Raw genomic sequence first — 12,885 nt, 5'->3', positions numbered from 1 at the left:
GTGCAGTTAAATGCTGGGCATCCAACTTTTATCCAGACAGATGGCTTCAAAGTACTCAGGGCACATCTGTATGAAAAGTTCCATTTTCTTCCACTGCTGCAGAAAAACGTTGATACCAAAGTTAGCTCGTCACCGTGACCCTCTTGTTGCTGAATTTCAGTATAATTTACCATTGGCTCCTTTCTGCCCAAACCCTTCAAGGGTAACTGTCAAGTCAGTTTTTTATTTATACAGTGTCAAAGTGCGACTCACGTCATCGAATCACACTTTACAAATAAAGCAGACTAATTTAATTTGAAGACACACAGCATCATCCCCACGAGCCAGCGTTTGGTGCGCAACCATCTGTCTTCCCCTGCTCCTGCACCTCCCCCAGTAATACTTTGGTGTGACCAAAAGACCAAAGACGATAAAGTCTTTGTCAAATACACTATAATTTGTATCAGCGTTTTAATTTATGGCTCCTACAGTTGGTAGACAGCTATGTAATCCACCTACATGCTTACTACACATTTAACAAAACACACGAAGAAATGAGATGTTGACTTTCCAATATATTCATTGACCAGTAGGTATTTTTGTTCTACTTTAAGCTGCAAACTCTAATGTTTCCTACTTGACCACATCTTTCAGTCAAAGGAAATCAGCCGATCACAATCGACGTCGTCAACACCTGAAACTTCATCTCACGTCATTCCACCACCTCATCTTGCATTGCCTTGGGCATTGCTGTCTTGTCTCTGCTAAATAACCTCCTACCATCCTAAAAGTTTGCTTTTATAGATAGGCCTGGTTTTTAATCAGCTTTCCTCAATGCTTTATTCCAGATTTGCTTTTTTTTGGTTTGTTTTCTTTGCCGATTTGGCAGATGGGTTTGAGTCAGTAGAGAAAAGCGCCTTCAGGCACAAGGTCCTCATTTCCCTGTGTGATGCCTTGTGCATCCTAAAAATGGTTTCTTACCATCTGCATATTCTCATCATCAGCACAGACACTGAAGAGATCTTTGGGACATAATGAGATGTCAAATATATTTATAGAAAGAAAACAGGCCTCAAACATAAAATATGGGGTTATTTTCCAGGTGATGTATACCTGGAAATTATATTTCTTGGCCAAGAGCAAAAAAACACATTTCTAATTTTGTGTAAATGTCTCCCAAAGGAAATCCCTCCAGTCTCCACCTGTCATTCAGCAACTTTCAAACTGTTAATAAGAATGTAAATAATTTAGACCATAATACTCTGTGATCAATAGCTTAGAAAATAAAAGCCTGTATTTGTATGTATTCTGTATTGCTGTATGTTTACTGGCAAAAACTAAATGCTAAATCAGAAAAGAGCAAGATGCGTTATTACAGACTGGAAGATTTATCATATTCTTTTGTCCCAATGGTTTCTTGAAAATTAAATGTTAATATATGTGTGATAAAGAGGAAAAACTAAATCAATGAAACATTTCTCTCAGTCTGAATATTTATCCTCATGCTCTGTCCCAGTGGGGATCGTAGGGCCTTCTCTCTCTGTTCCAGGTCCTTGGGCCTCGCCGAGGAGTGAGCACAAGCTGTGTGGATTGATGGGTGGCTGTTAGGGCTTCAGGTTTCTCTCTTATCAGCTGAGATGTAATTGATTTATGGAGAGCTGGTTTGAATCACAACAGGGATGTAAGTGTGCTGATTTAGCCACTTAACACGAAAACAGGGCTGCCGAGTACTGGTTGCTCTGTTTGAGAGGAACAAAAGAGCAGAGTAATCCACCTGCAGCACCCTGTTGGTGCTGCTGATAGCTGCTGCACACGCTTACTGGTTCTATTCAGTTTTTATATAACACGACTGTGATGTTTCATTAAAAGTAAATCCAGCCTGAGTCACTCAAATCATTAATGCAATAATATCATTCACTGACTGAGGGCCCGGATCATTACGGTTAATATATAGCTTCAACCTCACTGACAACCCATGCTTCTGGTGTAGGTAACCATGGAAACCAGCATCACAGTGTAGCAATGCTGTTTGTTTTGCTACTGTATGTGCATGCAGCAGACACATGCACGCGTGCGCGCACGCACACACACACACACACACACACACATGGCTTTTTTTTCTAACTGTTGTCACATCTTCCTGAACAAACATCTTTACTATCATCAAGTCATCATGATGGAGATGTTGGAGGGTTCTAATAAACATGGACTGACATCACTACAAGTACTCGAACACATAATGTGTCACCAAAAATGCTTCTATGCCTTGAGCACAGGATTTTATGACATCCATTTAACAGTCATATTATGTCATAATGAGTGAAATGGGCTGTCTTTATTTTGGTGACAGATGGTTAATCCAGTTAGAGATGTCACTTCTTTTTTTGGGGATGTCTTTATTCAATTCTGAAAGGTTTGTTCCCTTTAGCAGAACATCTCATCATAGTATTTTGTACAGTGTGTATTTTTGTCCCTTTCCCACATAAAACTAAATAACACAGTAAGAAAAATAGAAACAGTGTCTTAATTAGGTGAAATTCAGTCAGATGAAGCTGCTCTTAGAGAAAAGGGTGATATGATAATCTATGAATAAAAAGTCAGTCCAAGGCACCCTTATTCAATATTAAAAGGTAATTAATACCGCGGTTGTTCATGATCAGATTGAAAAAAAAAACAACAACGACAAAACATTTCGGCCATGCAGCATCAACAGATGCAGAAATTTTGATGAACAGCTACCTTGCCTGATAACTGAGTTTTTAGATTTATACATTTCCATATTTTCAGGACTGAGCAATATCCCTCAGAATTGTTTCTTCGTGTCCCTTCCTTGAGTGCGCATTTACAATCGTGCTGGTCTCTGTCCGTGGTGCTGAAACCCCCTCCTCACCTCAGCTTGGTATCTACCGGGTCGAGTCGGGACTTCACTTGTTGCACAAAGGTGTGATAAGCCTGCTCACTGATACCAGCGCGTCATGTGTCTTACACCTAAATTATATCACACACGTTACAGCCTTTTTTAAAATTATTATTGGCGACTGAATTGCGCATGCGAAGACACACGCTGAGGCCACTTGCTTTGACAGATGACCGATCTCTCCTAATGCAAACAAACGCCTTTTTACATAAAGGTTACATTTAAACCTGGTGAAGAAAAAAAAATCCAGGTTGCCACTACGCATTTCCCGCTACTACGATTCACGCACCCAGACTGCAACACTAATGTGGAGCTGAAGAGCAGTAACACCACCTGTAACTGTGCCCCTGCTGATCCCGACTTTCATGCCATCGCCGAGGATGAAGAAGCAAAACGTCCGGACCCTGTCGCTCATCCTCTGTATGTTCTCTTACTTGCTGGTGGGCGCCGCGGTGTTTGATGCGCTGGAGTCCGAGTCGGAGAGCTCCCGTAGACGCATCTTGGAGCAGAAGCGCAACGAGATGAAGAAGAAGTACCGCTTCTCTGAGGACGACTACCGCGAAATCGAACGAGTGGTGCTGCAAGCTGAGCCTCATCGAGCCGGGAGACAGTGGAAATTTGCTGGCTCGTTTTACTTTGCAATAACAGTCATCACCACAATTGGTAAGTTGGAATTTTCTCTGCTTTGCCCATATTAATTGCAGTATTTATCTGTGTATTTGTTCCTGTTTAATATTTCTGACCCTTATTGACTAAAAGAATACTGCATGATTTATCACCTCAATTCCTCTAATTTTCATGTCTTTATATTAAGGTTATGGACATGCTGCACCGGGCACAGACGCAGGGAAGGTCTTCTGTATGTTCTACGCTGTTCTGGGTATTCCTCTGACTCTGGTCATGTTCCAGAGCTTGGGTGAAAGGATGAACACATTTGTCCGCTACCTCCTACATAAGATGAAGCAGTGCCTGGGCTTTCATCACGCTGAGGTGTCCATGGAGAACATGGTTCTTGTGGGCTTCCTGTCCTGCATTGGAACACTTGGTGTAGGAGCTGCAGCTTTCTCCCACTTTGAGGGATGGAGCTTCTTCCATGCGTACTACTACTGCTTCATCACACTCACCACCATCGGCTTTGGAGACTTTGTGGCCCTACAGAAAAAGGAGGACCTGCAGGAGAAAACACCCTATGTGGCTTTCAGCTTCATGTACATTCTGGTGGGGCTAACTGTTATTGGGGCCTTCCTGAACCTGGTGGTGCTTCGATTCCTCACCATGAACACTGAGGATGAGAGGAGAGATGCTCAAGAGAGGGCGTCACTGAAGAGGGACAGAGGTCTTTTGGATGGAGCTCTGGGTCTCCGTGTTGTAGGTGAACAGAGCAGAGATGATTGCAAGAACCGCAGCAATGTGGTGCACACTCACAGCCGCAGTATGCTTTTCCTCCCGATGGAGGAGGGAACCAGCCGCACCAACCTGATCCCCTCCCCAGCGGAAGATCATGAGAGAGGAAGAAGCCCCTGCAAGCACAGGCTGCATTTTCAGATCAAGGCAGGCAGACGCAGGCCAGAGTCGAGCCTCGGCTCTCTCTGCCCCTGCGTGTGCTACCGCTTAGGCATTTGTGATAGTCCCCTCATGTCTCACAGTGAACACCAAGGCTGCCATGACAATTCTGTTTACCACAACTCCGTCTCTTATAGGATCCAGGGCTGCTCGCCAGGTTCCAGGGACAACACGGGGCTTTCCTCCCCAGGAAGCACACTCTCACCTGTGCAGAGCTTCCGAGAGTTCCCCTGTTCAAGGAGAAAGTCAGTGTAAAGAGCACCTTGAAGAGTGTTTGCACAGTGTTTTCATCGTAATTTGTGTTACCTCTTTTGTGCATGTCACAAGGCACTTCTCAGCAGATATGATGTTTTAGATCTGAAAACTAATTTTATTTATCAAGCAAACATTTTGTGCCTCTTTTACTATGACATTATGTAAGCAATTCCGCTGGATTTTTTTTGCACGTAAGCTGATGGTGCAGTGCATGCTATAAAGAGAATGTATAGCACATAATGTGAATGCATGAGTGTGCTATGTTAAGACTTACAACGTTGGGCTTTTCATCCAAAAGCTCGGGGTTTGTTTTTTGTTTGTTTGTTTGTTTGTTTAGGATTCTAATGACTGTATAACTGTTCAGTCAAGTGAAAGCTCCTCAGTGGACCTCGCTCCTGCTGTAGAAACAAAACTCATGCCATAGCTAGAAGATGTCATCATACTTTTATATAAAAAAAAGCCTTAAAGAACTTCGACCAAGCACACGAGATATGTGGCTTCTTAGCTCAGTGAATTTACATGCTTTTTTTTTTTTTATTACTTATCATCGAGGGTAAGAATACCTTTTTGTGCATTATTCAGCACTGATGCACTCTAATCTAAAGAGACTGAAACTTAATGGATGCAGCACAACAGGTACAGTATGTAGCAGGTTTACTATTAAGCTTCCCACAATCCTTGAAAATATGTTACTTTCCTGTCAGGAAGGTGATGTTTCCTCACAGACTTAGTTTGTAGTCAAATTTGATGTGAGTCTCTTGAAGTATTGTTTTATTAAACTAAAATAGAAGACCCTTAAATGTTTGAGTGTTTTTACTTTAATCTTCATTTGTTGTCCTATTTTGCGTTCAGGTTTTTAATCAGATGACTGCGTGGGGAACACTCACCTGCGTCACAGAAAAAAAAAAGAGGATCAGAATGGGTTTGTAACTGTACTTTTGGTAATACAACTTGAATTATGGAGCCTCATTGACTTGAATATTAGAACAATGTAAAGCCCGAGTCTGGGCAGGGAGATTTGTGGATGTTGAGGTTAAAAAATGGGCTAAATTGATCATATATAAGGTAACTGGATGACTTCAATCCATCATTTAATACATTTAAATGAGTTGCTCTTTAAGATCTGCTTGACTCTGAATTATAATCATTTTCAAACGCTCTTGATGTGAATGGTTATACTAAAACATGAAGTTTTCAGCCAAATGTAGCAGTTTGAACACATAAATCTACCATTTTCATCTGCAGGTTGCACATTTGTATTTAGTGGGACTATATCTTTTATTCAGGGAGTGCTGGTTGGCTTGGCCCACTGACTAGAGTGTACACTTAAAACCAGCTCGGCGAACTCCATTGTGTTATTTCTCTTCCTCTCTCAAGTGTTCCTGTCTGTTTGAGATATGGAGCAGATAATAAAATGGCTATAAACCAAAAAGTGAAGACAGTGCCTCCATTCTAGAGCGCAGTAGCCAATATTTCAAGTCTTAAACACCACACCTTCCCCACTGTCACAAGATAAAATCGCATGATGTGTCTTAATGTCTGCATCTGCCTCCATTTGCTGTTTTTAAAACCTGTTTTTCGCTTTTGAACGCAGATCAGAAATCATGAAGTCTTAAGTGTCCCTTAGCATACATTTCATGCCATCTGTTGATCTGCTGGAATAGTAGGCTACTTTACATGTAAATGTAAAACTGATTGGGCACTAGAATATGAAATGGTGAGTGGTTATGAAATACCATCTGCTATGGCTGCTTGAGGTAGCAATCAGGACATTTTCTTTCTTCCTTGCAGTGTAACATCCCCTGCTGCACTGATCTTTATCTTGTGCAACAAGTCAGATCGAAACAAACTGTTCGTCCTATGTTCAGACATGCTTGATTTACATAATTTAGGGACATCGTGGAAACAAAGGAGGTAATGAAGATACAATAACTTTGACAAGGGGGCCCTCTACAGGGGACAGCGGGCTTGAGGCGATCCAAGGTACTGGCAAGTGAATGTCACCACTAGAGGGCAGTATTTGTCCATGGAACAATCGTGATCTGAGCCCTAAACGTGTATCTCCATATGAGTATTAATTAACACATGGGGAAAATAAAAATATGACGAGTCTTCAGAACACTATTTCAGTTTGTATTATTTAAAAGCATACATTTATACAAAAATTTTTTTTGGCATCTGGGCCTTCAAACCAGGTATGTAACAGGTCATACAGCTCAGTATCATTTCAACCAGGGAAAATAATATGATTTTAGATACACTGAGGATTCTGTCTCATTCATTCAACATTGTTGACCCCTTAGAAAATAGTAGGATTTTTTCACATTTTATTTTTTGAGATATCTTTTCAGATATATTCACTGTAGGTGTTTTTGTTTTTGCAACAGAAAGGTGTAAATACATTATTTAAGTTATTTTATGAAATAGTGATGTTCATGTTGATGTATTTTAATATTTATTTTACATTTTGTGAAATGAAAAATGGTAAAATTTGTTTCCTGAAGTGGCCGAATGGGTTGCAAAGCCAGTGATGTTATTATTAGTTGGCACAAAAGTAAATTTAAACATATATCTAATAATACTGGAATCAGTTTACCATGTGGAAGTTTTAAATTGCAGTAAAAGTAAACAACCTGCCAAAATTCCAAGAACTGTATCACCACTGATTGCCAGAGCTGTATATTCTTCTCTCACTGACTGCTCTTGTTGCAATAATCTCCCTGGATAATCAATATCTGTCAAATGAGCATCGGTAGCTATCACTTCTAATACAAATTAGGTTGCATAGTTCTTTCTAAATATATTGATAGAGAAATTAATTTGCTGGGATCCAGTTATCAAAGAACTGTCAGATAAAAAAAAAAAACTACTGGCACAAAATGAGTGCGCAATCAGGTTATTATTGACTGACTGATGACCAAAACATCCATCCATCCATCTATTTTCTACTGCTTCTCCTGTTATGTGTCACGGGGGGCTGGAGCCTATCCCAGGTGGGGTTCACCTCGGACGGGTCGTCAGTCCATTTCAGGGCCAACACATAGAGACATACAACCATTCACACTCACAGTCACACCTACAGTCAATTTAGAGTATCACTCAGCCTCGTCAGGCGTCACGGAGGTGCAGTGGTTAGCAATGTCGCCTCACAGCAAGACGGTTGTGGGTTTGAATCCCGGCACCGGCACGGGAGGAGGTCGGTGTACCCGGAGAGAACCCATGCAGGCACAGGGAGAACATGAAGACTCCTCACAGAAAGATCCTGGGTTCGAGCCGGGAACCTTCTTGCTGTGAGGCAACAGTGCTAACCACTGCACCACCATGCCGCCTGACCAAAACATGTCAGTATTAAACATCTAATCTTCCTGATTATTCAATTTTAACTTCTGTATTTTACATTTTATTCTCCGCAAATATTCACAAGGCAGAATTGATTTCAGGGTGGATTTTTTATAAAGGGGACAGACATGCAGAGAGTTGATTTTTCTTTCATAATTTATCTGTAAATAAAAAAAACCCAACAAAAAATCCAAGTAAATCCCTCCCAGGTGGTCAGATGACGGAAGAATCCCTTCATCTTGTGCAGCCATCTTCTTACCCAACCAAACAATTTCAGTTTTTGTTCCTAAAGACATGGATCAAAGTAAGATGCTGCATCTCCGTCTAGAATGAACGCTCTTGAGAGGGATAATCAGGTGGAGACATATCAAAATGGGAAAGGGTGTCTGAAGTCCGAGCAATACGTGTCTGAAGATCGCTGCACATACATTTGTATGAATATTTATATGAGTTTCATCACATTTCAAAGGCAAAAATTTGACATATCTTTTACTCCACGCGTTTATTAACAGTTAACAATTATATGAAGACTACATCAAGATTTTATAGAATGAACTGATGGTGATTAAATTAAGGTTCCAAATATTGGCTCGTGGCAAAATAAGGGGTTTGGAACTTTTTACAACATTTTGAACGGCCATTAAAGAAACATGTTCCTCTGATCATGACATATGGTTTCATTCCAACAACCTCTGAGGCTCAGGGGTGTCAAACGATGGAATAATTCACAAGAAAATGACAATGTTCTGAGATAGGAACTAAAATTTGTGTTTTGGAGCATATAATAATACATTAGCTACCAGGACCATGCACTTGAAGTACATTTTGTTCTTTTGCTTGGATTTTGAATGCATCACTTCTCATTTCAAATATCTTTTACTGAGCAATTGAATTTCAGTGAAATGACATCCTGTATATAGTCGGGGCACTTTAACAAAATTTATAGGTTTAAATTTGTAAATCAGAAAACATTATAATTAATGAATGTAATATCAAATGCACAGATAGTAAGAAAAGCTATTTAAGATGACAATACATGTTTATGTATGTTTGTACTGTACATATATACATACATACATGCACATACATATACATTTACGTTAGAAAGAAAAAAGAGGGGAAAAAAAGGAGCAGGACAGACAACAGGACAGAGCGAACAGTTTTTAGCTTTTCTTTGGATCTGAATACTCCTTCCACCACTGGTTCCAACCTCTGATTAACATCAATAGTGCAGTATGTGTAGCTGCCACTGGGAGGCAGTGACACACCAGCAGCTTTACACACGTCTTCTATCTTTGCCCAGCTGGAGCTCCTGTGCCACCCCCCATCTCCCCTTCCCCTTTACCACTGAGACTACTAATCTGAGTATGAGATGGAGGTGAGCGATGATGAATAACAATCGGGATCTTTTGGAACTTACACTAAAGACATGGCCAATGTCAATATGACATTTTTACATAAATGTCTCATCGTTCATTTCAGTGCAAATGTTGACATCCCACTGCAGTGTACCCCCCCAACCCCCCCCCCCACAACAATAATTAACCACTTAATTCAAACTGATTTGTGAGAAAATAAATTGGACACCTACACGTACACGCACGCTCATACACACACACACACACACGTGCGCTCACACGTGCACTCACACACACGTGCGCTCACACACACACATACACACAATTGACTAAATAATCACGTTCATGCTGCTGAATTCTCTGCAGGAAAGTTGTTAATGGCTTTAAATGAGGACAAGCTGCCACCAATACAACTGATCTGTGTGTGAAATGGAATTAGGTGGCTGAGGATGACAAGTAGAATCTTTTATAGCTAATACTCATCGCTCATTGTGGCAGAGGAAATGATACCTTTTGGGTGTACAGCTCTGTGGTGAACAAATTACGCTTAAAAGCTCATATTTTCTGCTTGTCATTTCCACTATTTTTTAATGTATGCCACTGATGGAAATGATCCAACTTTGTGTACAACGAAGTACTACAGTACTTGATAAAGTTATAGTACATGCTGGTACATACATGAGAATAGGTTGGTGATATTCATGCATTTCTATGAGATCGAAAGTAAAACTTAAAAAGTATAATGTGGGTCACGGCTTGTATTTCTACATTCAGAGCTTTCCTTTGAGTACTGTTTTTAATGTACTTTTTTCTTATTTTGCATGCAGGCTCTGAATCCTTTTTTCACTCAGTAATGAACTCCAATAGTCTCTCTACTGCACTTACAGGGATAATTTGTCAGCGCCTGAACTAAGATTACCACTGGTTAGTCTCGTAATACCACTTTCAACCTCAGAGGGGCGATATTGAGTCCCTGTAGCAAAGTTGCATGGCTTCACCGGAAAGCGGGTATACCAAGTGTACTCTTAGAACCCCATTAGCTCCTCATTTGGGGATTGTGAGTCACTCTAGTGCCAGTAAAGACTGTAAAATCCGTTTTGGCAGCCTGTATCAGCAATTTAATTCTTTTAGTTATGGTACATCAAGCAGCTCAGGCTCATAGAGAGGAAGTTACATTTTGTTGTTTCTTACAATATGGCATAGACACCCCACTTTCTGGAAATCTGGGTTTGGCCAACAAGAGGAACAAATGTAGGACCTGGATTACATGTCTCTCTTCCCCTTTAAATGATCCATCCATGTAGTGTAAGAAATACAAATTAAATGTGTGAAAGACATTAAAAAAAGCAAAAGAGTGGAACAGAGAAGGTCAGAGGGAAATAAGGGTCTGATAAAAATGAAAAATTTCCTCGCCAAATTTTGTTCCCAGTCTGACCCAGGCTGCCCTGCTTGTCCTGACAGACTCACGCTCAGTTTTTTTAGAGCCTCATAGTGAGTTTCTGCACATTGTGTAGCTGTCCAGCTGCAATTTAATGTTTTGTTTTGCTTGGTGTTGCTCTCACAGTGTTTTTTATTTTTTTTAGTGGCAGCAAGCAGCTTGTTTTCCAAGAAAACCTCTAAAAGCTTACTGCACACAAGCTGCTCGGTTCCAATCAGAAAACACCATCATTGTGGATGATTTAATAGCTGATGAGCAAGATATTTCCTGCAGGAGTTGATAGAGACCAAAAACAGAGTGAATATTAGACCGAAAAAGTTACTCTGCTACTGGATGTACACATATGAAACTGCATTGCAACACAAGTGACATGAATGTCACTCATGTTGTTAATATGAGGACTTGAGATGTCCTTGAATTGCAAAGATTAAAGTCTTGAATTGACTTAGAACTGAGAAAGATGACTTGCAAAGCTGTGAGTAATAGATAAAGTATTGAAATTTTCAAGATATCAAGGATATTTTTCTGATTTTGAAACATAATTTTTAGTGCAATGTGCACTAACCAGGCAGTTTACCAGAACAATGACGTACTATAGCTAGCATGCTAAATGTTCCAAATATAATAATACGTGGATTCAAGAATGATGTTGTTTGTCTACAGGTCAAAAATCAGTGACAAGAGCACCACAACACCAAACCTCATCTGTCGCTACTTCAAATCAAAGTTAACATTGCTTTTTTAGAACACTTATTTCCCAGTCAAACTTTACTTTAAGTTCATACTAAATTACACTTGGCTTTAACAATACATTTTGTTAAGAAGACAAAACAACCAATTCACAGAAATCAAACTTAAATACGTGAAATGGTACGATTTGTGACATGCTTGACCTGCTGTAATGCCTTATAGCGGGGACTCCACTTGAAGCAGGAGTTACTCATGACTTGTAATCAACTCTGTCTGCTGACAAGATTTTCATATAAATGTCTTAAGATTTTAGAAGAATTGTTTACATTTTATTACACGGCAGTACAGTACATTCCGCTATTATAACCTTTTATCACTGTGAAAACAATAAAGACGGCAATTCTGCATGTATTCTGGCGGCTGACTGCAGGTGAAGAAATATATCCTGTCGTTATAAAGTACTTTCTACCATCTGGTAGCTCTTCTTTTGACAGCAGTGTGCACTCTTCACATCAAACAACAGTGGGTGCCATTAAATCACTTGATATACCATTTGTTGTGAAGGGGCGTTTAGCATCGCACGCATGACCTGGTTGTTTTGTCAACTTGCAAAAAACGTCAAAAGTGTTGCTGCACTGATGAATTAGGTGAAGCAGGAGGATCTTCTACTTTGGTTACTCCATCATTTCTGACTCCAGCAGTTACATTTTCTCATGTATAGTGTTGTTACGCAAAGCACATTAACTAGTGGCTTTGTCATCTTTGATTTCCATTTATTATTCATGGATGTGCTCTCGCACGCAAGGGTGGAGGGAGAGGAAACCCTGGAATCCTGCTAGTGAGGTCAAAATGAAATAGTCATTTTAGAAATTTCAGTTTTCAAGTGAATATTTCTTCTAAATAGGTGTACTGAGCTCATAACTTTTTTTTTTCTCTGATCTGCACTGCTACTTTGTGACTCCAGAATGCAGAAAGAGCCAGCCCACATATATTTAGCTCCAGGCTTTTGGGAACCCTGGCCACCAGCAAAAGCAAACCTGTCCAAAAATGTCCCTTTACACACAAATTGGTTCAACCGAATGCACCAGCTGGTCATCTGGCTTGATCATGTAACACCCAATGGAAGTCTCATAGTGTGTTGCAGCTGAAATCAAAGTGTTTGTGGCTTACATATAGCTGCATAAAAAAGCAGATGATGCTCTTCAGGGTGTGTAAACAGATATTTCTATATTTTTGTAGTTTTGCTTTGTTGGTAGTTGATGGTTATGGAGCACCATTAGCTTCAAGCTAAATACACATGGCTGACTCCTTTCTGTGGGTGGCACAGTGGTGCAGTGGTCAGCACT

The 12,885-nt window shown here is 40.2% G+C and overlaps 1 protein-coding gene across 1 annotated transcript; it reads left to right on the top strand.

Moving 5' to 3' along the window:
- Positions 1–3,071: 3,071 nt before the first annotated feature.
- kcnk15 (potassium channel, subfamily K, member 15) lies at positions 3,072–5,976 on the top strand. Its single transcript, XM_086212604.1, has 2 exons — positions 3,072–3,559; positions 3,711–5,976. The coding sequence occupies exons 1-2, from the start codon at positions 3,262–3,264 to the stop codon at positions 4,712–4,714; spliced, it is 1,302 nt and encodes a 433-aa protein (XP_086068730.1). The 5' UTR covers positions 3,072–3,261; the 3' UTR covers positions 4,715–5,976.
- Positions 5,977–12,885: the final 6,909 nt, after the last annotated feature.

This window comes from Aulostomus chinensis, chromosome 9 (genome assembly GCF_037954235.1).
Source record: "Aulostomus chinensis isolate RoL2024-O1b breed Wild chromosome 9, RoL_Achi_v1.0, whole genome shotgun sequence".
Classification (NCBI taxonomy): domain Eukaryota; kingdom Metazoa; phylum Chordata; class Actinopteri; order Syngnathiformes; family Aulostomidae; genus Aulostomus; species Aulostomus chinensis.
Note: the sequence above shows the minus strand (reverse complement) of the source record. Positions and strands in the feature narration are given on the sequence as shown.